Here is a 27,170-nt window from a genome sequence, read left to right on the forward strand (position 1 = left end):
CAAACTCAGAGTGAACATTAGGGACACAGAAGTACACACGGTTTGCAGTTTGCTGGTTATATTTGTCAAGACTAAATGTGAAATCAACAGCAAAACGTGATGGGAGACATAGTGTGGGCTGCACAGAAAGTAATTTTGCATGTAGTTTGTATTAAGATTAGCATCAGACTGTATATGAAGCCTCATTCACTACACAAAGTTGACTTTCATAGACTGGAAATGGACTCTACAACTAGGGTTTTAAAAAGGCCACGAAAGTCATACATGTAAAAGTAAAGATTTTGTGTTAAACTATTACTAAAATGACCCTCACACATACAAATAGGCTGGTACTAATAGGAAAAGTATCTAAAAAAATGTTATCTGCGAAAATGAGAGGGTGATTTTACATTGTAAAGTGGAGAGTTAGATAAGAGTGGATATGGTGGGGAAACAATTTCATAATGGCACATGAAAATCTTCTTCATTTCAGTTGTTGTTTTTTCTTGTTGCAAGCTATTTTTAAACTATTCTTAACAAGTATGAATTGAGAAAATGAAAGATAGATGGATAGAAAATTGGCAAGTATCAAAAAGTGCTGTCCCCAATTTAAATGACAACAATGGGTCGACCAATTATTAACCTGACTGACTATGAGATCCAATATTCAGCATTTTTCTGAAATAAATTGATTTAGAAATGCACTACTTTTGCTCTGATGCGGCATGTTATCTGCAAAGTAACTAGTATCTTATCTACTAGTAAGTTATCATAAATGTATAGAGTAAAATGGGTAGTATTTGCATCTAAAATGAGTGGAAGTATAAAGTAGGAGAAAAACTAAAGTAAAAGTACTTCAAAACTGTATTTCAATTTTGTGAAGGTTTTGAAAAGTAAGGTGATATCTCTGGTTCTGCTATATTCATTTTGATCATATTGTTTGGTATTTGAAATGAAGTATATAGACTTTATCCAGTCTACTGACCATTCAAAGTGCTTTACAATATATGTCGCATTGACAGACTGATAACAGAAGTGACCTTCCGATTATTGGACAACCCTCTCTGACTCCTCAGCAACTGTACAGCTGCTGTTCATAATAACTCCAACAGTGTTATTGCAGTGCAATGCCAGACTAGTGGGTTGTGTGAGTATCACATGACTCTGTTGTTGTACTGATAGAATTACTGCTGTGGCATTATAATGACTGTGCCACATAAGCTATTATACAGTGGTGGAATGTAACTAAGTATATTTTCTTAAATAATGTGTAATACAATATTGAGGTACTTACTTAAGTATTTCTACTATATAAAGTATCCAAGCTCACATGTTTTATAAGGTGTAAAACATGTCGAAGATTCTCATAAAACCAATGAATACCAGCATCTCCCAGATCCATCGTGATAGCCAGTTGTGGAAAGTAAGTGAGTTAATTTACTCAAGTAAAGTTTGAGATGCTTCTGCATCACTTGATTATTTACTCTATATATATACTATTAATTAATACATTTTACTAGACTACATTTATCTTGTGGAAGGAACTATTACTTTTTAGATTTAGAATTTACATAAAAAATGCTTATAAGCTTATAAAACAAAATACACAGTTTATAATAAAAAAGGAAGCAGTTAAACTAGCTAGTGATCTTACAAAAGCGTGTCTACTACTGTTGAGTTTTTTGTAGATCCACTAAAAAGACATGTATTCTACAGTAAAACATCAAAGATGTCAACGATTCAATGTTTCACAGAAAAGGAAAGGATAAAAACTGGATGTAAATGTGGCAGAACTTTGTTTTCTTCTTTCCATTAATCATCTCACAACCCTCCAGTGTATGTTGTGACCTGAGGAAGTTTGTTCAATGTTTGATTTTGAGGTTATCCAAAAGAATAAAGATAAAATAACATCTGTTGTCATTGTGGATTATATTGTTATTTGAAAACTGCTGTGCAAGTTGTATTCGGTAACTGACTACATTTCAAAGTAATCTGACTAATGGTATGTAGTCCATTGTCTAGCCTCAGCTTTTTCAATAAAGTATTCCATGGCAGCAGACAGAACTTGTCAGATACTTTATACTAGACCCACACTTTTATTTATAAATGTTGTTCAGAACTGTTGGTAAAGATTTCATGTTACTGCCAAGAAATAGTAATAAATGCATACAAAGAGATGTTATGATATGTCCAGTTAACTGCTTGATGATCCACCCACATGATGGAAGGAAAGGTCTCACAGCTGAGAGCCAGTGCTGACAAGCATTGCTGACCTCACAATCCCTGGCACTTCCTCTCCCAGCCCGGTCTGGGCACGGCGTTCACCTTGTACTTGACTGGCTGGAGGACCACACCAAACTTGCCCTCCAGACTGGGCAGTGAGTCCCCTGTTGGGACAGAGAGTGTGAAGCACTGGAGGATCCAGGACAGGAGAAGGAAGAGCTCCATCTTGGCCAAGGCCTCACCCAGACACACCCTGACCCCAGCACCAAAAGGCAAGTAACTGGATGATGGGATGATCAGTCCTGTGCCTTCACTGTTCAAAAACCGACCTGCAGAGGAAGAGCACAGGAATGGGAATCAACATACACAAGCATAACAACAAGCCTCCAATGAAACTAACATTAGTGCAGATATCAATGCAGACCTTAGGGCAAAGGTGAGTCCCTTTGCAAAGACAAGCACCCATAGAAAATAGTTTGTCCCTGATTTCATCAAATATCTCAATCAGTAAGGCCAGACACTTTTTAAGCAAGCTTTCTACCTCAGCCTTTCTTTCCTTTTCTGATTCACACATGAATGCAACACAAGATGTTCTATTTAATGTCACTATTGTTTTTTTTATGCTGAGTTTTGTATGTCCTGTTTTGAATGTGATATGTTGTTAGTTTTTTAAGGTACCCTTTTTGAAAACAAAAGATAGCATAAAGTATTTTCTGTTTCTATTTTAATTCATTTATAACAGCGCAGTAACCAGATATTGCTTATGTCTTTGTATCACCATTAATCCTATTCCTGTTCTTTACTGAGTTCTGTTCAAAAATCATCCTTTTCCCCAGCTTGCATTCGCTTCATAATGACACCTTAAGGTCCAGTGTGTAGATTTAGTGGCAGCTGGTGGTGAGGTCGAAGATTGCAATGGACTAAAGCCTTTGTCCATCTGCCGCTAAAAAAGAAGTGGACCTGCTCCCTCTGTAGATGTAAAAGGCTGATTTCAAGTTAATAAATATACAGTGGTTCTTACTTTTAAGTAACTAATGAAAACATCATCATGAATATTATACTGTATTCAATTTCTACCCAGAAATCCCCCTTAAAATCCTTTGACAAGACTGATAAGTTCATGGCCTAAGGCAGGAGGACAGCTCCTGCTCCATGCACATTCATCTCTCTGAGTGATTATGCATGAACATGTGAAAGGTATGACTTTTGTCGTATTTCTGATTCAGGTAATTGAAAATTACAAGTCAGCACTGTCATCCACCCTATTCACCTGACTTGACAACCCCAGACTACTAACCACAAGATGAAGGAGCTCAGTTGTCACCATTTTGACAGTGATGATGACATTTTTGTTTTGGATTGCCAGTCTGGCCGCTTGTGAATGTTAGTGCATGTGAGTCCCCTAGCTTTGGAACCATTGGACCGCCCCGTATATTTACACAGCAAGCAGGATTGTTGGTGTTCTTGTGCCTCTCGCTCTCAACTCTGCAAGGTACTGAATATTAACCATGGTTTACATCCTCTTGCTTGCCATACGTACTTACATCGTCAATCGACATGGCCCACAAAAGAGTAACTTTATTCCATTATTTCCTGTGTAGTGTTGGGTAATAATAATAATAATAATACATTTTATTTACAAAGCGCCTTTCAGGACACTCAAGGACACTTTACAGAGGGACATCCGAAAAAAACATTGGATAAAAAATAAAAATAACAAATATCAATTTAAAACATTCAATAAGACAACATTCTTTGGAAAGTTACTTTGGAAAGTAGTTAATTAGGTTACAACGTTACCATCAATTAAAAGTAATCAGTTACGTTACAGCGTTACCTGTGAATAAAAGTAACGCGTTAGAGTACTCATGCGTTACCAAAAATTAAAAGCCGTTTGCAGCGCCTCGCACATGCTGCAACATAACTGACACACACACAGCCTCCTTTAAATGCACCGAGAAGTCGTGATTTTTTGCGGTCGACAGAAGCTTTTCACCAACGCAGTGTGTATTTTACCGTTATGTTGTTCTTGTCCATTTTGCTGGCGAATTGAAAATAATGTGCGTACTTCCACGATGCAAAAGCTGTCCTCTCTGCCATCTTGCCAGGGGGTTCGAAAACACTCACTCACACTCTCACACACACACACAGGTAACGTAGGTCAGCAGCAGGGCACAGACGCAGCACAGCGCTGCACCTCCGCTGACACATCCGCAGGTGGCACAGTACTGTCTGACAAAAAGCAGGCTGCAGTCGGGATTTTCCTTTCCTTATCCGGAGAAATTCTTAAAATAACGGATTACTTTTTAAAAAAATAACGAAGTTACTGATTGCTTGACACATGAAACTAACGCGTTACGTCACACGTTACACGAAAAGTAATTAGAGTACTCTAACGGTTAGACTTCATCATTTTCCAAGCTACAATGGCACACTGGACAGAAAGGTTCTCCTCACCAGGGTCAAAGTGCTCAGGGTTTTTCCATTCGTTCTCGTCATGGTGCAGAGACCAGAGGTTGATGATGACTCGAGTTCCTTTCTTCACTGTGAAATCTCCAATGCTACAAAGAAGCAGAAGCACAAAAGGGGAGGTTATAGGAACAGTGATCTCTCATATTTAATGATTATTATTTAATAAATACTTAATTCTTCTCTGTGCATGAAACACGTATTCCAAACATGGTGGACTAGATGGATGGTAGGTAATGGTTCTGACTGAGTTTCATGGCAGTGTTGAGTGTACCTGGTGTCACTGAGGGCCACATGAGGGATTAGCAGAGGGGCCACCGGGCGGATCCTCAACACCTCCCTGATGGTGGCCTCCAGGTAGGGCAGACTACCTCTGTCACTGAGCTGGGGGGTCCGGTCCATCCCCACCTTACTGTCCAACTCCTCCTGGATACGCCTCTGCATCTGAACACACACAATCAGATATCTATGTTGAGAAATACGGAGATTATACTTTAATTCAATTTACATGCGTTTTTTATCTTTTCTATCAGTATTTTCTACACATGATTTCAGTTACTGGGCATTGGAATTCCCAATGACAATAAAAACAACAACTGCTGATATATCTGTCAATCAGGCTGACATGGTTGAAACAATACAGCTCTCTGAGTCTTACTCTTTCCTCAGTGGAACAATTACTGCAGAAATCTGTCCAAGACATACGCAGTGAGAACTGACATTAACTACTGAGAGTGGCCCCTGATTCTGGCGACAAAAGTGGTATGAAAAGGTTGAATAAAGAACTTGACTTGTTTAGTGCGTCCTTGTAGTTAGATTAAAAAAAAAACAACAACAGTTGGATTAGAGCAACCTCGAGTCATCCCTTACCTGTGGGTTGTGGATGAGGTACATGATGGCCCATTTGAGCACAGTGGTTGTTGTTTCCACACCAGCTCCAAATATATCTCCCACAGTCATGAGGACGTGGTCGTCACTGAGGCCCACGGTCTCTGCACTGATCTCTGCCGTGTTGTTGTTCTCAGCACTGCGCTTGGCCCTCAGCAGAGCATCCAGCAAGTCTCTCTGCACATGGTCACTGTAGTCTGCCTGAGGGGAGTGGTGTGTTAGTGTGTGGAAATGTTTTTGATTGTGATAGCTAATACTGTATTTATTGATTGATTTATTTGTTTAATGTATTGTTATGAAGTGAATGTTGATTACATGGCTGTAAAAAAATGTGTCACCATCGCCATTTCGACTGGTTCCCTTGAAACCTGACAACCACAACACTTTATTTCACAGGTATTAAATACATAAAATCCTTTTCAGGAAGATTGTTCTAGAAAATGTCCTGGAAAACAGTATTTTATTTATAAAGGCATAATATGCAGGATTTGTCTAACAAACCACTTAAAGTTTTCCCTTCCTCAGTGGCTTCACAAGCCAGACAGAGACAGAGAGAGAGAGAGAGAGAGAGAGAGAGAGAGAGAGAGAGAGAGAGAGAGAGAGAGAGAGAGAGAGAGAGCGCGAGAGAGAGAGAGAGAGCAGTGGTCAAGCGGGTTAGAGAGTGAATGAAGAGAGGGAGTGGCCTTAAGGAGAGCAAAGCAGCGAATCAAAGATGTAAAATATTATCTTCTGATTGTTTCACAGGAGATGCATTCTTAAGCACAAATAAACACACCCAGACCTGAGCACAAACCGCCTGATTAATTGTGTGTGAATGCAGCTGAGGTGACATGCTTCCTCTTGCCTGCTGTTTGCCTCTCCTGTCCAGGCACGTGCACACATAAGACTCAAGTGGTGATTGAGCCCCTGCCCTTTTTGCCTCGTATTATAAAGTGCCCTTTTTGTGTGTTTTTTAAATGAATAAATAAATTCCTGTTGTACAAAGGGATGTCAAAAAACGGCGGTATAAAAACCACCACGGTTATCTACCGTACGCATTTCGTACGTAATATGGTGTCATGTGTGAGTGTGTGTGTGTGTGTTGAGCCTAAAGCCGCTTCTCTGTCCGCTGCGGCTCCGCTCTGTCTCTCTCTACGAACGGTCGCTACTTTCAAATTAAAAGCCCCTCGCTAAGAACCCTGTTCGAAACTCCAATGGGGTGAAATGTAAAGCTCTTATTTTGAAGAGGGTTAGGGTTAGGGTTAAGAATGAGAGAAGCCGCTGCCTCATGGAGAACTCCACCATGCACATAGATGAGACGTGACTGTGGAGCGACTTGAACCTTTGTGAGTTATAAACCATTAACATAACTTCCTTGTGGGGGCTTGTAGCGCCGCATAATGTAATAACGTCGCATTATGTAATAATTTAATACATTTTCACTTCATTATGTAATAACGCCGCATTTCGTAATAATCTGCCACATTTTGTAATAAAATTCTTGAACGCAATATGTAATAAACTTTGCCGCATTATGTAATAAGTTATTACATAATGGGTCAGTTATTACAAAATGCAGGTGTTGCACTTTTTTTTTTACCAAGAAAATGTAATAAGTTGGTGCATTATGTAATAAAACACCAAATTGGATGTCTTAATTACAAAAAAACATTATACCATCAGAACGACATTGACTTTAAGCATACCAGCATGAATCATAAATATGAATTAATTTTAAAAACTAGTAGGATGTTTCGTTTGTCAAATCTAAATCAAATATAACTGAATATGAGCAGCTGTGGATCAGTGGGTAGAGCGGGTCGTCTAGTGATCAGAAGGTCACCAGTTCGAATCCCGGCTCCCCCTAGTTGCATGTCAAAGTGTCTTTGAGCAAGATACTGAACCCGATCCGTCATTCAGTTCATGATTCAGCCCTGAGGTTCACGTTCACTTACAGAGGGACAGTGCGTTCACGGACTATAGTACACAATCACAAAACATGATGCTACACGGATTTTAGCAACACAGCGCTAATTTTAGCAGTACGGTTACTGAATGTGAATCAACTCCTCCGCCCCGAGTGAGTGAGTGACACAGCGCCACTTTCAGCACAGTACTTGAACGAGAATCACGTCCTCATTGACAGTTCTCTGTGTGCAGTAGGTTCGCGAATCATGAACGAATCACAGCGCAAACGTGAATCACGTCCTCACAGTTCTCTGTGTGAGTCGCGGCAGTTCCGCTCCCGGCCAGCATGCTTGCGGCTGAGCTCAACTAAACTGAGAAAGGAACGAATCAGTTCATGAAGTGATTCCGTTCACTTCACTTCAAATATTATACGTGATAGAAAGCAGACAAAACACGAAAAAACAAATATCGAACAGAAAAAAACTTTATTCCAGCTCCATTGCAATTACTCCATGCAACATTGATGTCCTTTCTTATAGTGGATACAAATAAATGACCATCAAAACTAAACCAACTAAAAACAGTGTAAATAATCTTTTGCATCAACATTTTCACTTCATTATGTAATAACGCCACATTTCGTTATAATCTCCCACAGCTTGCTCACTATCTATTTCTCTGGACCAAAGCTCTCTCTCTCTCTCTCAACATCAATGTTGTATGGAGTAATTGCAATGGAGCTGGAATAAAGTTTTTTCTGTTAGATATTTGTTTTCGTGTTTTGTCTGCTTTCTATCACGTATAATATTTGCATATCATAATCCAGATTGCATGTGTGTATGTCATTTCAGTGAACCGATATGTTCTTGCCAGTAACACTCATTTAGTGCAGTTTTTGTCTCTATGAGATTTCAAACACATTCTCTGTGAATTCAGTTATATTTGATTTAGATTTGATAAACAAAACATCCTACTAGTTTTTAACATTAATTCGTAGTTATGATTCATGCTGGTATGCTTAACGTCAGTGTCATTCTGATGGTATAATGTTTTTTCGTAATTAAGACATCCAATTTGGTGTTTTATTACATAATGCACCAACTTATTACATTTTCTTGGTAAAAAAAAGTGCAACACCTGCATTTTGTAATAACTGACCCATTATGTAATAACTTATTACATAATGCGGCAAAGTTTATTACATATTGCGTTCAAGAATTTTATTACAAAATGTGGCAGATTATTACGAAATGCGGCGTTATTACATAATGAAGTGAAAATTTATTACATTATTACATAATGCAACGTTATTACATAATGCGGCGCTACAGGGCTAACAAGTCGCCTTCCACTTGTTCAACGTGCTTAAATATGAGTCATATTTCAGAAAAGCGCCCATTTGTGCTTGTTAAGCTAACTGCTTGTTAATGAGAGTTAAGAATAATATGACAGCTGTCTGTGTCGGTTGTTTATCTTGCCACAAATCTTAAACTTCTTCCAAATATTGAGTTTACTGTGACTTTCCTGTTGTAAACATTGTTGTTCCTACTAACAGTCACAGTAGTAATTTCTTGGTTTTGTCACATCTTTAGATGTGTAGCCTGTATTTTAGTTTGCACCTGCCCTCCAATAAATAGCCTAATAATAAACCAGTGTTTTATTGCTTTTTAAGAACCACAGCTGAATTGCATGTTTTCAGTATTATGATAATGTGAATAATCTCATGTTGACAATAATTTGTTGACACAAATTAAATGGCAGCCACAAATCAGTCACAGCTACACAGGATACACAGTTAAAGGAGAACTTCGATCGATTTAAACATGCAGCTTCATTGCTCAAGCTACCCTTGACTTGCCGGTACCGAAGACGCGAACACATTTGGTCCAGCCATTATAGAGCTCCGTGAACGGAGATTTAGCATTGACAGCTAACAGCATGGGGTCAGAAATTTACACTGTGTTTTAAGCGTCTTAACATGCTCCACATCTCACACCAAAAGTTATGCAACATCAGCAGACACCTTACAACACAGCACTGTAGCGCGTATGACTCAAAATGAATAAAAAAGTAGTTAAAACAGTGTGTTTGTGCGAGCAGCTACATATCGGTTTGTTGACATCCGTGTGTTCCGGTAGCTAGACCAAACTAGTCAATCCGTCGAGCGTGCGCTCAACAGGCTTAACAGGCTATTGTAAGGCTTATGGCTCATGACAGGCTGTAACATGGACATGTACATTATGAACAGAAACACGAAAATGGTCTCCGCCAGTGAGGGAGTAAGCGCACGCTTGATGGATCGACTTGTTTGGTCTAGCTACCGGAAGACACGGATGTCAACAAACCAGTATGTAGCTGCTTGCACAAACACACTGTTTTAACTACTTTTTTATTCATTTTGAGTCATACACGCTACAGTGCTGTGTTGTGAGGTGTCTGCTGATGTTGCATAACTTTTGGTGTGAGATGTGGAGCATGGTAAGACGCTTAAAACACAGTTTAAAGTTCTGACCCCATGCTGTTAGCTGTAAACGCTAAATCTCCGTTCACGGAGCTCTGTAATGGTTGGACCAAATGTGTTTGCGTCTTCGGTACTGGCAAGTCAAGGCAATGAAGCTGCATGTTTAAATTGACCGAAGTTCTCCTTTAAGAGTTTAGTTTTCTATAAGTACTTTGTTTATTAATTTTACATTAATCAATCTACATATGGTGCTATTAAGGGCTAAAAAAAAATGTCGGCGCGCACATACCGCCCTTTTCTGACTTTGAGCCCCTGCCCCTCTATAATCATGTGCACGTCCCTGCTCCTGTCTGTGTGTGTGTAGCTCAGCCCAGCCCACGGTCATACACACTCACAGACCTGACACTCTTTATGACAGACAGTGCAGAGGAGAGAGACAGGAAAGTGAAATAACCTGGTCGCTGTGTTTTCATATCCTGAAATGTTCATATCTTGCATGCTTTTATTGGCTCGGGTTACACACCACTGGCCAAAAGTTGACACCCAGAAACTTCCCAAACATGGTAATAAGTGATGATTCAAAATGAATTACTTTTGAGTAAGTCTATAGTTCATTGTCGTTGTTGTTGCTGTTTTTTTCAGGAGAATCCTGCACATTGGGCTTATGCCTTTAAGTTTGGAACCAGTTAATGACACACAATAGCAGTGACATAGCTGAGATGATGTCATAAGCTACTGTTCATTTTCAGAGAAATTCCCTTAAAAGCTGCAAAATTACAAACCCACATATATATATAGCTTTAAGATATTTGTTGAATTGAATGCCTGTCTGACATTTACACAACACCAAAATGCATGTTTGTCTTTTTTGCATGTTCAAAAAACCTTTGGCCTAACTCAGAAAAAACAAGCTTCCAAAAATATTAGAGGTCCAAGTTTGTATGAAGTCCTGAATCATCAAATACTGACACTTGGGGTGGAGGCTGGCCCAACCAACTCTCCTGAAGCATAAGTATTTGACGAGTTGGAAAACTCAAAGCGCCAGTATTTATATGTTATATGTTTATATGAGTTGAGAGACTCAAATCAATTTCCTTCCTAAGAGATTAAAGTTACAGCTTTGTCGGCACATGTGACCAGGGACGGACTGGCCATTGGGCAATGTGGGCAAATGCCACTGCGGCCGCATCACAAATAAATAAATAAATAAATAAATAAATAAATGAATAGCGGAGCGGCTGCGTCAAAAGGTGGCCGCAAATGAATAAATGAATGAATAAATGGCCAGCAACCCTCATGTGCCATTTGGGCCGGAAGTCAAATCACAGAGTGGTCTCAAACTCGTTTGCCCCGGCAATTTCGAGCGTCAATAAAATTTATAATCCATGGGAAACCAAACTTCTCATAATCCTACACACTAATTACTTGATGATCTAATCACTACTTACATGCCACATACAAGTCTCTATATCACAGTCATGGTTACCTTCTACAGTCACAAACTTATATCATTCTGCATTGTTTTGTAGCGAAATGTCTTATTCAGATTTTCAAAAACGTGCATGGTTTGAAATAAAACAAATCTACCTGCATTTTTTTATTTGAATAGTTGTTTGCAAAAGTTAAAATGAAGCAATGCCTTCTGGGAATTTCAAGACTGAATCGAGTGTGGTTGTTGGAAGTTGGAGGTTGGAAGTTGGAAGTTGACTGAGTTTAAGCTAGCAAAAAAATGAATCGAGGTATCAAGCGACACAAGGTGGGAGCGGAGAAAAAGAGAGAAATCTCAGAGAGCACTGTTGGTTGACGGTGAAAAATGCTGCAAACCGACTGATTTGTTTTTAAAATCAAGCGCAGCTTCAGCTAACACTAGCGCTAATACTGCTAGCACCAGCACACCAGGGAGTAAGACAAGACAGTGAGGAATATGAGCAAGAGGAGGATGAAGAGGTAGACATGGATGACTGCGTGACGGTAAGACACGTTTGTATTATGGAGCGGCTGGCTCTGATGATTTATTAATGTGTTTTATGTATTGGGGTGTAGTTGTTTATAGCTTGGGAATTTACGTTTACTATTGCACCCCCCTTCCGTGGGCCGCTGGTGGCTGAAAATGCCAGGGCAGTTTCTTGTTCCCAGTCCGTCACATGATGTGACCACTACATGCTACAGTCTATCACCCTTTCATTTGAACCATCTTACCTCTATAGTGACAGCACAGAGCACATAATAAACAAGAAGCCAACTGTACCTTGTGTTTATCATATTCCTTCTGTAGAAGTTTATCTCTGATTGAAACACACTCTTTTAGAAGACACAGGTCTGCATTGGGAAAAATCTGTGACAAAGAGACAGATGACACTGCTTATATACAGTTTGATATGTAATTACTGTATTATGTTTTGTAAAGTTTTTTTTATATAATTATGACTATATGTTGTATTCTCAATCTCCTCTTTTGATTTACCCATCCCTCTAGATAATGTGGATTGAGGATGGTCAGATTAAGTCTAAATATCACCCTTGTTTCAGCACTGAAGGTGTTTTTTTAAAAGAAATATCTAAATCTAACTAAATCAGTATAAATACTGTAAAGACACTATGTGCTGCATTTTACTCAGCAGTAGGTCTTCTAGCACAAAAGTTGCATAACACAAGATGCTTTTGACATACATATCTAATGGAATTGTGGGAAAAATGTTGTTTTAGTCTTTAAATAGCTAGTGACTGTTTTGACTAGTACACTCTCCTGTGTGTTTCTCTCCTTCTACGTTCAGAGTGTTCATGTGGTCTACCTGTAACCACGGGAAGATGTCCACCAGGCTGTCCTTTGCCACAGTATCTACAATGCCCTGGCTGTAGTGCAGCATGGTCTCAAACTCTGGGTCTCCTCTACAGTAGGAGGAGTTAAAGCAGAGTGAGCAGATGACGTTGGTGACGGCCCGAGTCAGTTCAGGAGACAGATCCAGGGCCAGCCCAGCAGCTGCTGCCTCAGACAGGACGGAGCACAGAGACTGAGCCTCGGCACAGACTGAGCATGACACAGGCGAGAGACCATCTTACTGACATGTTAACACTGCTCACTTTTTAAATGTCACTGAAATGTATTTTTTACTTTATATTATGTTCGTATCAAAGCCTGATATATCTTATTGGCTTTGTCATACTATATAAATCTAGTGAAAACACATCTCCCTGTTGCACTGGGTCATATGTTCTTTCATTACCATGAAAACACAGAATGTACTTTATTTTGACTAAATCCTTAATACAGTCATACATTTGGGAGATATTTACATCTTCACCACCAATGACACAGGGACAGGGTAAGGGAAGTCAGAACCTGACCAGATACATCATTATCTGGCGTGGTTCATGCACAGCCATGGGCAGGAAAAACTAAAGCAGGACTTTTTTTCGTTTTGGTAGGAACTACCCTGGGTGCCCTATATAGTCCCTGAGTACACCTGAGGGAGGAAGCGATTGCTACTGGCTGTTGTATTGTTTCGCAATTGTACATAGTCCAATGCTACTTTTAACACAGATGTACGTCCATGCTGGCTACTTTTATTTTACTAAAAGAACAAAGCAAAAGTACCTCAAGTAAAATGTAAAACCAAATTGTAAAGGAACAGAACATGCTGTACACATCCCATTTATTATTAAATTACTTTGTTTAAGTCATTATTTTCTTTCTTTCTTTTTTTTATATCGTGATACAGAAATGTAAGTAACATATACCTCAGAACCTGGACTAGTAAACCAAAACTATTTGCTTGGGTTATACCGCTAAAGAGCAAGCTTACTCTAGTGAGAGGTGTCAAGGCTGCAACCCAAAAAGTCTATAACCCTCATGTTGATTTAGAGGAATGATATCGAAGGAGTGTAGAGTGAACTGTACTCACCGATCTTCTCGATGGAGACAGAGCCCTCCCCAAACATGCATAGTGCTCCATGGACTATTTTTCGGTGGAATCTCCAGGTAGGACTGTAGTCTCCAAATGCGATGTCTTTCCCATCTCTAGTGAGAACATCTGTGGTTACCTTCATCACACACAGGACAGGGATGGAAAAGAAGAAAATACAACTGACAACAGCTGCTAAGAAAATGTAGTCACTGACAATGAAGAGGAGGTGTACCCACTGTTCTGGGCCTTCCTGCAAATATCTTTCCCTTCTTCAGCAGGACTTCTTTGGCGTGTGCGTGCTGGTTGACGATGATGACACAGTGGGAACCCATCATCAGCGAGTACGTCTGTCCATATTTCTTCTGCAGTTCTTTGAAAAGCACATGAGGAGGGTGTGGGCTCCGCAGACTCAGCAAACTGCCGATCACGGGCAGTGATGGGAGACATGGAGGCTCCTGAAGGCCACGTGCAGACATCCTGAGCTTCAACTGGCGAGCTAACAAAGCCAGGACAATAGTCAAAAACACACACAGACACAGAAACAAAGCCATATCTGTAGAAGAGGGCCCTGACAGAGCGGTCTGGTTCAGAAGAGGCCAAGCATCGCAAAGGGGAGCTTACGCAGGAAGGCAGTGGGCTACTGCAGAGTCAAGCTTTTATGCACCTCCTTCAATGTCAAGTCCTTCACTGTGAATATTTAAGGCTGGGCCAATTCAAACAAGATAAGACCACACTCGATTCAGCGTATCCTTGCAGAAAACCATGATGAAATATATCCACTCAACATTTACACTAAATACATTTTTGAGGTATTTGTTCTGGTTGAGTATTATATTTCCTGCTTCAAACTCTTAAAGCTGTCAGTGCTTACTCTGTAGACACATATTTTAAAGGCAAATACAGCACATTATAAAATATAATACATTAATAGACATTAAGGGACCAGTATGTAGGCCTTAGTCGCATGATGAGGTTGCACTCCTTCACACACCTGGACCTGTGATACCTCTCCTTCACACACCTGGACCTGTGATACCTCTCCTTCACACACCTGGACCTGTGATACCTCTCCTTCACACACCTGGACCTGTGATACCTCTCCTTCACACACTTGGACCTGTGATACCTCTCCTTCACACACCTGGACCTGTGATACCTCTCCTTCACACACCTGGACCTGTGATACCTCTCCTTCACACACCTGGACCTGTGATACCTCTCCTTCACACACCTGGACCTGTGATACCTCTCCTTCACACACTTGGACCTGTGATACCTCTTCTTCACACACTTGGACCTGTGATACCTCTTCTTCACACACCTGGACCTGTGATACCTCTCCTTCACACACTTGGACCTGTGATACCTCTCCTTCACACACCTGGACCTGTGATACCTCTCCTTCACACACTTGGACCTGTGATACCTCTCCTTCACACACTTGGACCTGTGGTACCTCTCCTTCACACCTGGACCTGTGATACCTCTCCTTCACACACCTGGACCTGTGATACCTCTCCTTCACACACCTGGACCTGTGATAACTCTCCTTCACACACCTGGACCTGTGATACCTCTCCTTCACACACTTGGACCTGTGATACCTCTCCTTCACACACCTGGACCTGTGGTACCTCTCCTTCACACACTTGGACCTGTGATACCTCTCCTTCACACACCTGGACCTGTGATACCTCTCCTTCACACACCTGGACCTGTGATACCTCTCCTTCACACACCTGGACCTGTGATACCTCTCCTTCACACACCTGGACCTGTGATACCTCTCCTTCACACACCTGGACCTGTGATACCTCTCCTTCACACACCTGGACCTGTGATACCTCTCCTTCACACACTTGGACCTGTGATACCTCTCCTTCACACACCTGGACCTGTGGTACCTCTCCTTCACACACTTGGACCTGTGATACCTCTCCTTCACACACCTGGACCTGTGATACCTCTCCTTCACACACTTGGACCTGTGATACCTCTCCTTCACACACTTGGACCTGTGATACCTCTCCTTCACACACCTGGACCTGTGATACCTCTCCTTCACACACTTGGACCTGTGATACCTCTCCTTCACACACCTGGACCTGTGATACCTCTCCTTCACACACTTGGACCTGTGATACCTCTCCTTCACACACTTGGACCTGTGATACCTCTCCTTCACACACCTGGACCTGTGATACCTCTCCTTCACACACCTGGACCTGTGATACCTCTCCTTCACACACCTGGACCTGTGATACCTCTCCTTCACACACTTGGACCTGTGATACCTCTCCTTCACACACTTGGACCTGTGATACCTCTCCTTCACACACTTGGACCTGTGATACCTCTCCTTCACACACTTGGACCTGTGATACCTCTCCTTCACACACTTGGACCTGTGATACCTCTCCTTCACACACTTGGACCTGTGATACCTCTCCTTCACACACCTGGACCTGTGATACCTCTCCTTCACACACTTGGACCTGTGATACCTCTCCTTCACACACTTGGACCTGTGATACCTCTCCTTCACACACCTGGACCTGTGATACCTCTCCTACACACACTTGGACCTGTGATACCTCTCCTTCACACACCTGGACCTGTGATACCTCTCCTTCACACACTTGGACCTGTGATACCTCTCCTTCACACACCTGGACCTGTGATACCTCTCCTTCACACACCTGGACCTGTGATACCTCTCCTTCACACACTTGGACCTGTGATACCTCTCCTTCACACACCTGGACCTGTGATACCTCTCTTCACACACTTGGACCTGTGATACCTCTCCTTCACACACTTGGACCTGTGATACCTCTCCTTCACACACCTGGACCTGTGATACCTCTCCTTCACACACTTGGACCTGTGATACCTCTCCTTCACACACTTGGACCTGTGATACCTCTCCTTCACACTTGGACCTGTGATACCTCTCCTTCACACCTGGACCTGTGATACCTCTCCTTCACACACTTGGACCTGTGATACCTCTCCTTCACACACCTGGACCTGTGATACCTCTCCTACACACACTTGGACCTGTGATACCTCTCCTTCACACACTTGGACCTGTGATACCTCTCCTTCACACACCTGGACCTGTGATACCTCTCCTTCACACACTTGGACCTGTGATACCTCTCCTTCACACACTTGGACCTGTGATACCTCTCCTTCACACACTTGGACCTGTGGTACCTCTCCTACACACACTTGGACCTGTGATACCTCTCCTTCACACACTTGGACCTGTGATACCTCTCCTTCACACACCTGGACCTGTGATACCTCTCCTTCACACCTGGACCTGTGATACCTCTCCTTCACACCTGGACCTGTGATACCTCTCCTTCACACCTGGACCTGTGATACCTCTCCTTCACACACTTGGACCTGTGATACCTCTCCTTCACACACTTGGACCTGTGATACCTCTCCTTCACACACCTGGACCTGTGATACCTCTCCTACACACACTTGGACCTGTGATACCTCTCCTTCACACACTTGGACCTGTGATACCTCTCCTTCACACACCTGGACCTGTGATACCTCTCCTTCACACACTTGGACCTGTGATACCTCTCCTTCACACACCTGGACCTGTGATACCTCTCCTACACACACTTGGACCTGTGATACCTCTCCTTCACACACCTGGACCTGTGATACCTCTCCTTCACACACTTGGACCTGTGATACCTCTCCTTCACACACCTGGACCTGTGATACCTCTCCTTCACACACCTGGACCTGTGATACCTCTCCTTCACACACTTGGACCTGTGATACCTCTCCTTCACACACCTGGACCTGTGATACCTCTCTTCACACACTTGGACCTGTGATACCTCTCCTTCACACTTGGACCTGTGATACCTCTCCTTCACACCTGGACCTGTGATACCTCTCCTTCACACACTTGGACCTGTGATACCTCTCCTTCACACACCTGGACCTGTGATACCTCTCCTACACACACTTGGACCTGTGATACCTCTCCTTCACACACTTGGACCTGTGATACCTCTCCTTCACACACCTGGACCTGTGATACCTCTCCTTCACACACTTGGACCTGTGATACCTCTCCTTCACACACTTGGACCTGTGATACCTCTCCTTCACACACTTGGACCTGTGGTACCTCTCCTACACACACTTGGACCTGTGATACCTCTCCTTCACACACTTGGACCTGTGATACCTCTCCTTCACACACCTGGACCTGTGATACCTCTCCTTCACACCTGGACCTGTGATACCTCTCCTTCACACCTGGACCTGTGATACCTCTCCTTCACACCTGGACCTGTGATACCTCTCCTTCACACACTTGGACCTGTGATACCTCTCCTTCACACACTTGGACCTGTGATACCTCTCCTTCACACACCTGGACCTGTGATACCTCTCCTACACACACTTGGACCTGTGATACCTCTCCTTCACACACTTGGACCTGTGATACCTCTCCTTCACACACCTGGACCTGTGATACCTCTCCTTCACACACTTGGACCTGTGATACCTCTCCTTCACACACTTGGACCTGTGATACCTCTCCTTCACACACTTGGACCTGTGATACCTCTCCTTCACACACTTGGACCTGTGATACCTCTCCTTCACACACTTGGGGTGTATCAGTCTATCGCTGAAGGAGCTGTCCAGTGTGTGATAGTGATCTGCAGAGGGTGGGACTCCTTTACCAGCAGTGATGACAGCTTGTCCATCATCCTGCTCTCTCCCACCACCTGCATTAGGTCAAGAGAGCATCCCAGGATGAAGCTGGCCTCCTTGATAAGTTTATCAAGTCTACTCCTACCTGCTGCTGAGATGCTGCTGCCCCAGCAGACTACTCCATAGAAAATGACTGATGCCACCACTGAGTCATAGAAATAAGTCAGGAGTGTCCCCTGCACTCCAAAGGACCTTATAGGTCATTGTCCTTGCAAGGAATATGCAGGACTTACATGGGTGGTGTTTAAACTTGAAGTGAGCAGGACTAAATGTATTATTTATGCCTGATATGAATGTGCATTGATCAGAGGTTGCTACACACAAACTTGACAAAAGTACATTATCTGTATGAGATACCTGTTTCAGCCAAGTACGTGCTCAGCTCTAGACATTATAAAGTCATGAAAACTTAACAATGATTATTTTTTCCATTTCATCCCATAAATCCTAAACAATGGTCCTTTAAACTACCCATAGGTATATAAAGAGAAGTTTTAATTCGCTCTATCCTGAACAGATGCTTAAAATACAACACACATATAATAGTTTTGAAAGCTAATTAATTACATTTTACTTACAATAACTTTACAATTTCAGGATTGTTACTTGTGTCAGAGTTTTTGTACTACTTTACTTTCTTTTAAACTCTCTGAATGTCTTTCCCCATTGATGGTGATCTCTTACTCTATCTACTGTTAACTTCTTTAGTTTAACTATTTGTTCTATTGTTTTTTTATATATATATTCTATTTTAGCAAAAAAAAAATAGCGCGCATAGCCGGAAAGTCATCCGCGTCATGAATGTCAGAGACAACTTCGTATAATCAGTCTAGTGGACGCGTTGTCGTCTGTTTTGATTTGGCCCTGCCCAGCCACCGTCGCTAGCCAATACAGAGAATGGCGTCAGCTGAGTCCCAGCCGCGCTTCGGCCAGTCTGTCAAAGGTTTATTATCCGATAAAGTGGGCTCCTGTAGCGGGGATGTCATCGCACTGACCCGCCAAGTGCTGAAGGGATCTCGCAGTCAGGAGGTAAAACGACACTGGTGGTTTAATCGACAGATTATAGCTGTTACTGACAGCTTCATCAAAAGATGCTAGCTAGCTAACACTAAGTACAAACGGAAACACTATCAGACCCCATAGTTTTGTTTTCAAAATAAACAATGAAATTAAAAAATAACGTTTGCATTAAGTTTATGATGACTAAACACATACTCGAATGCAATGCTAAAGATGAAGTAGCAGTCGGATGAAATTAATATTTCTGCTTCATAGACATGAACTGTCCAGTTGCAACACCGGACAGTTGTATTAGCTGATTACTTGATTAGTAATTTGACAGGAAAAGTCATTTTCCAGCAAGCCTCTCAGAATGTGCTGCCTGTCTTTGTCCCATGTGGTATTAAACGCGTTCTATCAGAGTTTAGAAGGTGATACAGTAACTTACAGCCTTAAAGGTGCTGTAAGAGTTGGCCACTGTTGAATTTATACTCCAAACAAGTAGGGGGCAGCATATCACCAGTGTACATGATAACTGTAGCTGCCAATGGCTAATGAGCTCAGTTAACATGCAGCCAGTTGTGGTTTGGGGAGACTCTGCCAGGACTAGGAGCACCAGGGGAGTGTTGGGCCCTTTTTCCACCAGCACTTTTGGCCAATTTGCTGTTCCATCACTAGTTATACTGATCCAAACTGCACCAGTGATGGACCTGCTCTAGGGCAGGGCCAACCAGGGACAATTTACAACTGCAGCCAACCCATAACACGCACCCATCTTCCCCTAAACACGATTCTCAACATATTTTTAAAAGTCTGTCTGTTCTGCTCTCAATACTTTTGTGGCTGCTAACTCTCAAAATCTCTTGATTCTCTTGTCCTGTTTGTACTTTCAGACATCTGCTGTGTTTTACTGTTTCATCATATTCACTTTCAGCTGTTTCAGGAGATGTTTTTAGTTACTGCTGGTGAAAACACAACATTTCCTGTAATGCTGTTTATTAATAAAGGCTTTTAAATGACCAATAATGGGGGTTTTATTGGGAAGAAGTTATAGTAAATGAAACATGTTTGTAACTGAATTAGCGAAGCCACGTTGTTGGTGGTGATTCTTCGATAGTACTGCAGGGCTCAGTATAACTTTTATCAGAAACAGAATCAGAATTCCTGTATTTGTCCTGCAAACATGGACATTTCTGTGTCAAAGCAGCCAAAGGACAGTAATATTACAACTATAAATGATGATAGTAAAAATAAACAATATAATAAAAAGGTTAAAAAAAAAATAGAAAGAGGCTCGTATATATGAGAGACAAGCAAAAATGCAGAGTTTAAGAGATGAGAGTATGAGAGTAAGACACACCTTCAATCAGGTAGTTTGATAGTAATGTGAATCCTGGCCCACTCACTCAAACTGAGTAGAGCCAGGCCGGCAGATGTGATGGAAAAACGGCATTGGTGTTGGTATTGGACTATCACCTCTTAAGGTTGCAGCTGGTTAGCATGCTAACATCAATAAATTACTTCTGCAAATAGAACATACAAATGTCAATAACAGAATGACAGTCCTGCTATTTCTTCACATTCTCTAAATAATTTGAGTTCATTTTTGAATGTTTTAAGCCAAAATTCTTCCATTTCGCACCTTTAAACACCATGTTGTTACAACTGTTTCATGTCTCTTTCAGCTTCTTGGTCAAGCAGCAAGAAATATGGTCATCCAGGAGGATGCCATCCTGCACTCTGAAGATGTGAGTAGTATCAAAATATACAGTCAGTGAATATACAGCCATATACATGTTCTGCTACGGGAGGACTAAAAAGTGGAAACACAATTCAATGCTGAGGGGGACAATGGCTCTACAAACTACAGCCTTTAAAACAAGAGTTTAAAGAAAGACATACATTCCGTCATACGGGGCTCTCTAAAATACAATTGTGACCACTAAAAGACATAATAAGAGTTTAATTTAATTGCTCTTGTTTGTGTGGTCCGTGAGATTTAACATTATCACCTGTCTTCCAGAGTCTGAGGAAAATGTCAATTATCACTACACATTTACAATACCAGTGAGTATCAATCATCTGTTTATAAGCACAGATATGTGAAACTTGCTCACTCTTGTTCAAACTGGAAACAAATATTGAAACACTCTCTCTCTGTCTGACACTTAGGCAGGAGGCCATCCAGAAAAAGTGAGTCTAAACTCCTTATCCTGTTTATACTTTAGTGGAAACAGCTGACATCACTGTTCCCCAGCAAGCCATAACACAGAGTGATGGTGTGCACTGACTGACTCCTCATTTCCATTCTCAAGTGTGGAGCACTCTAAAAACCTGCAGGACCAGCTGAGACACCTGCTCAAGTGAGGGAGCAGCAGGGGATGTCAGACCCCCAACCTCAGGAGGCTCCTGTGTTAACCAACACTGTCTCAGCAGGATGTTAAGCGTCTTTAGTGTTTTTATTAAGGCCACATGAATAATCTGCCATATTTCAACTTCATCCACACAATGCTGGCTGCAGAAGTTGGGACTGTCATCAATGTTTTGGAACTGATGTTCTCCTCTGTATCAAACACAGTGCCTGTGTTGAATAATTGCACTGCAAAGCAAGGACCATCGGACGTTTTTTCTTGAGTTATGTAAAAAGTTTTGATCAACTGTACTGCATTAATTTATTAAATACTTTGTTTCATATTTTCTCCTCATAATGTCGCCCTGTGAGTCAAATCAAACAGAACACAACTGTGTGAGTGCAAACATGGCAGAGAATGTGTACGAGAATTAAATGTAAATCTAGTACTGGGCTAAAGAGCCTTAAAATATATTTTTTTTCGGGCCATATTGGAACATATATTTTGATAATTTGAAATCTGTTCAGAGGCTAGATGCCAGATATTGTTTATGCTTTAGCACAGCAAATATTGCAGATGTGACAATTGGTACTTTGACAAAATATTACCATGAGATTTTTGATTAATAATTATCAGTCATTTGGATAGAATGACTAAGTAAAAACAGTAAGAACACAGAACAGCCTGATAAATTCAGAGAAGGACATCATGTTACTGTAATGCAGCTTTTAAACCAGTACAAGACAGCACTTATACATTTTATCATGGTATAACGACATCAAAAATCTAAGATCATATAGAGTCAATTATACAATAATAATAACAATATCAATATATATTGCTCAGCCCCAGCATGTAACTAGAATTAGAGTCCGACACTTTAATGACTGGATCAGGTGAAGATTGCATCAAAAGCTTGGATGTGACAGGTATTTACATTCCTAAGGCAAGGGTCCTCAAAATACAAAGACTTCTGACAATTGTTGGGATTTCATTGTGTATATTAATTTTTGGACCTTGGGTTCGAAAGAAAAGTTATTAAATGAGGAGGGATTTCATTTCCACTGATTAAATAAAAAAAGATTAATCTGGAAACGTTTTTGCAGGGACACAGAGTCCGTAGCCCTCGTGTTGTTCAAGGATGGAGCTCGTAGCAGTGCACACAGTGTAGGAGGCCTCAGCCTTCCCACATGTACAAACACGTGTCAAATTTAAATCCTATTTAGTGACGTCAGCTCCGTACATTGCACTTGTGTACATTTGATCAGATGTATCTCCTTACATATCTAGTTCTAGCCAGATATGTATGGAAATGGGCTTTTGTGTTTTTAGTGACCACCATAGAAGAGGGTGATCTGCGGGTTACTAACTTGGTTGCAATCTGTAACAACACTGCTCAATTCTGCTAAATCCTACACACTGGCCCTTTAGGTTATTGAATAATTCAAGATTAAGAAAGAAATTAAAAAGTATATTACAATATCTCATAATATATATGTAAATTTAAAGAATATTCAGTCATAAGGCTGAGGCTCGTAGCAAAAAGCCTTCCTGCATCAGCAGCTCAGACTCAAGATAAGGAGCAAAGGGACAAACTTATCAGTAGTGTGAAGGCCAAACAGCTGCTTGACCCTGGCAGTGTCCCTGAGGCCATGCTGCAGAGTCTTGTTACCTAATGCTGGCTGCTTCCACAGCAGGATATACGTAGTCTGCTGCTGATGAGCCAGCTTACAGTGTGCCAAACTGGACACATACAGGGAACATACTGGCCTTTCATGGCAACTCAGCCAGTCAGCAGAACCATGTCTGTAGTCATAGAGATTCATAATACAACTGCTTAAGGATGTTGCATGTTGGAGATCAGACAGAAACACTGAAAGTATTCACTTGAAGAACTATGCCAGTCAAAAATGTTTGATCAATTATTCATAGATAGCATCGAATAAACTTACACATACCTAACAGTTTATGTTATTACAATCAATGGAAGGATCCAATCACAGGAACAGCTGACAAAGCAGTCTCACCACAGGGCACGTGCAGAAGACTTTCTGGAACCTTTGATAATATCACATGATGAGACCTGCTCCCTCTGTAGATATAACAGGCTCATTCTGAGGTAATGAAAACATATTATTTTTATATTTCTGCCAATAGAGATGCTAAATAAACATTGCTGCACTGCATTTAGTAATTCTCCTTTGTATTCTTATCAATTTGAAAGATAATACAACTATTGAACATTTTACAACTGGAAGGTTATCTCTTTCAGAAATGTTTTGTCGGTGTTCATGTTAGACCAACCTAAGGAGTCAGCATTTTTAGTGGTCCTCTTCGGTTTTTAATTTTAGTGTAATAAGTTGCAGGTGTTATTTCTGTGAGAAAAACATTTTGTGGTTATTTTGTATTGTTTGTGAAGTTGTTATATCACATTTTTCTTTATTTCTATCACTATAATACACTGCTAACACTTAATGATCACAGCATAGCACCAAGTCAGTTAGACTTCAGGGCTATCAATCTGTCCATTTAGGAAGCACAAGAGATTGTGCTTTGGTTCAAATAAAAGTGACAACAGGTGCAATGGAAAAGCAGAAGTGAGACAACTCCATAGAAGGGAGTGGATTAGTATGAACTCACAGCCGAGCACCGTGCAGCTCAGTTGGCATTAGTGAGAGAACACCAGAACTGCCAGATTCACCACTGGTGCCCTGTTCTCCTCACAGATTCACAGGTGTGAAATAGTCTAGTAATGCCATGCTGAACATTATGCTGCCTGTAACATCATCCAGCATGACTGGTTTGGCAGTCTGGGGTGATATATCCTTGGAGGGTCACACAGACCTCCATGTCATAGCCAACGGTACCCTGACTGCTCTTAAGTACCAGGATGAAATCCTCCGAGCGATTGTCAGACTTTACGCTGGTGCAATGGGCCCTGGGTTCCTCCTAGTGCAGGATAATGCCCAGCCTCATGTTGCCAGAGTGTGTAGGCAGTTCCTGGATGATGAAGGCATTGGTGCCATTGACTGGTCCTCTCATTCCCCTGACCTTAATCCAATTGGGTTTATTATGTATTGGTGTATCCGATGTCGCCCTGATGCCCTGTGTAGAGATGCTATGATCCAGGTCTGGGAGGAGATCCCCCAGGACACCATCCTCGGACTCATCAGGAGCATGCATACAGGCACGCAGGGGCCATACATACTCCTGAGTCACATTATGAGTTGCCATGATAAAATTCATACAAGTTGGATCCGTCACTGATTTCAATCTTACTTTGCTTTCCGGTATGATTTTGAATCCATCCAATGGGTTTTATGATTTTGGTTTCCATTGACCATTGTAACGTCATTTTGTTCCCAACAAATTATACAATGTTTTCAACTTGAATAATGAATTCATCAAGATCTGATGCGTGATTAAAGTGTTCCCTTAGTTTATTTGGGCAGTATTTTTAGGATATAGTAATGCGTATACAGTTTAACATTCTAAATAATGTATAGGTTAGGCTATAAGTGAAGGACAAGAAGATAAAGGAGCGAGCAAACATGGAGACCATGGAGTGGTTATTTATAAAACTCATAGTTTTCACTTCATTAGATGGTTAAATTGTTAACTTTATGACATGAGTGCCAATAAACATTTTATTACCCATTGTTAAGGCTGTATATTAATTTCTATGTAAACCCTGAATAAATGTTAGCAAGAGACATTTGTTTACAGTTACTGAATGATTATTATTGTATTATCATTATTATCATTATTATTATTGTAAATGCTTATTAAAAAATTGTACTAATAATGATAGCAGCTTCATGAAAAAAAATATATAAATTAACCTCAGTTAGAATTAGTAGATGATTACTAGACATATTAGTTGACTGTTACTTAATATAGTAATAATAATTTTCACTGTTAGGAAATGCTTATTAATGTATTCACTAATGTTAATCTTTATGAACTAAATATATAGTATATACACACCATAGTCAATATGACCACCATAAGCAGATAAGTAGACATTAGTTAGCTGTTTAATATCAGTTAGTTAATGCTTGTTACTGTATTATCTGATGTTAATTGTGTAGTCTTCATGTTAAGTGTTTGTGTAACATCTAACTGAAGCTCAAAATTCGATAGACATGTATATAGAAACAAATCATGTCTCTCGTTTGTGCTTGTCAGACGACCATTGTACAGTCTGTAGCTGTGTCTGTGTGTGACATTTCAGTTTCACATATTAATTTGCTTAAATTGCACAAGTTCATTCAATGCGATCTGTTAACGCATTGACTGAAAATATGTTTGTCGCCCTCCCCCGTTTCAGACACAGTGCTGAGGGGAGTTACAGTCATTTTCAGTCCCTTTCTCAAACCTTGAGTCTAAATAATATTCTTCCCCTACGACAGCACGTCGTCTTATCAGATCCCCGAGGTCTGCGAGGATACAGGTCCAGGGACAGCATCTCAACAGGCAACACCTCACATCTGCCTTTCACAATGTTTCTCCACAGGACTTCCAAGACTAAACACCTTTTTTGTGCTGACTGCTAATAGTTATTTCCCTTGCAAGCTGTCTTTTATCTAAATGCATAAGCATTGTACGATTAAACTCTGAAAACTTCCTTTTCCTTATTTTGTTCAAACATTTAGTGATATGACTGACATTTACGTTTACTTTTCTCAGCATCCACTGAGACACCTTTTAATGTAACTTTTCAAATGAAAAATGTGTACAGACATGGCAGTAACCATATTGAGTGTGACTAAGGTGTAGTTTTAGCACAAGCCATCACAACAGCTTCAGTGTGCTTTGTCAAGAATTCCCCAAGTGCAAAAAACTGTAATGGAGGGTTGGACAGCATTTTTTCTATTGATATTTCCCCATTTAGTGTTTCATGAGGACCCTGTACCATTGAAATGTATCTATCACAGCAGTTTAGATGTTTCATGCTGTCAGCTCCCTCTGCTGGCAGCTTGTTGGAATTAAGTTTACCAAAGACAACATCTTGGCAGCATGAATGAGTGTCCTCCTAGGCTAGATCAGCTCTCCTAAATACTGAAGGAGATATGGTGACATTCACCCCAAAAATGGTTCTTCATTATCTTTCCACTCTGATTTATTTTATAAACAACATCACCAGTGATTCACAGAGAGCTATTGCAAAATAATCTGTCAATCATCAGTCTTAGACCTGCATAAACACTTGGTTTGGTGCAATATGATAGACCTCCTCACAGT

The 27,170-nt window shown here is 41.0% G+C and overlaps 3 protein-coding genes across 4 annotated transcripts in view; 2 read left to right on the forward strand and 1 right to left on the reverse strand.

The window, feature by feature from the left end:
• Positions 1 to 13,588, forward strand: part of rnf166 (ring finger protein 166) — a 101,475-nt gene extending 87,887 nt beyond the window's left edge. Inside the window, exon 7 of the transcript XR_003986901.1 lies at positions 12,682 to 13,588. The gene's annotated coding sequence lies outside the window, so the exon portion shown is untranslated. The remainder of the gene's footprint in view (positions 1 to 12,681) is intronic.
• On the reverse strand, positions 42 to 20,058 carry cyp17a1 (cytochrome P450, family 17, subfamily A, polypeptide 1). Of its 2 annotated transcripts, XM_030441534.1 has the most exons (9): positions 20,024 to 20,058; positions 14,049 to 14,308; positions 13,810 to 13,948; positions 12,700 to 12,935; positions 12,156 to 12,242; positions 5,542 to 5,760; positions 4,946 to 5,115; positions 4,660 to 4,763; positions 42 to 2,531 (listed from the first exon to the last, which is right to left on the reverse strand). In XM_030441534.1, the coding sequence occupies exons 2-9, from the start codon at positions 14,286 to 14,288 to the stop codon at positions 2,254 to 2,256; spliced, it is 1,473 nt and encodes a 490-aa protein (XP_030297394.1). In that variant the 5' UTR covers positions 14,289 to 14,308; positions 20,024 to 20,058; the 3' UTR covers positions 42 to 2,253. The 2 variants fall into 2 exon arrangements, with proteins under 2 accessions (XP_030297394.1, XP_030297393.1); XM_030441533.1 differs by lacking the exon at positions 20,024 to 20,058 and having other exon boundaries at positions 14,049 to 14,706.
• On the forward strand, positions 19,421 to 26,552 carry borcs7 (BLOC-1 related complex subunit 7). Its single transcript, XM_030441541.1, has 5 exons — positions 19,421 to 19,605; positions 21,261 to 21,323; positions 21,599 to 21,642; positions 21,748 to 21,768; positions 21,891 to 26,552. Exons 1-5 carry the CDS (start codon positions 19,474 to 19,476, stop codon positions 21,940 to 21,942), a joined length of 312 nt encoding a protein of 103 aa, XP_030297401.1. The 5' UTR covers positions 19,421 to 19,473; the 3' UTR covers positions 21,943 to 26,552.
• Positions 26,553 to 27,170: the final 618 nt, after the last annotated feature.

This window comes from Sparus aurata, chromosome 15 (genome assembly GCF_900880675.1).
Source record: "Sparus aurata chromosome 15, fSpaAur1.1, whole genome shotgun sequence".
NCBI lineage: Eukaryota > Metazoa > Chordata > Actinopteri > Spariformes > Sparidae > Sparus > Sparus aurata.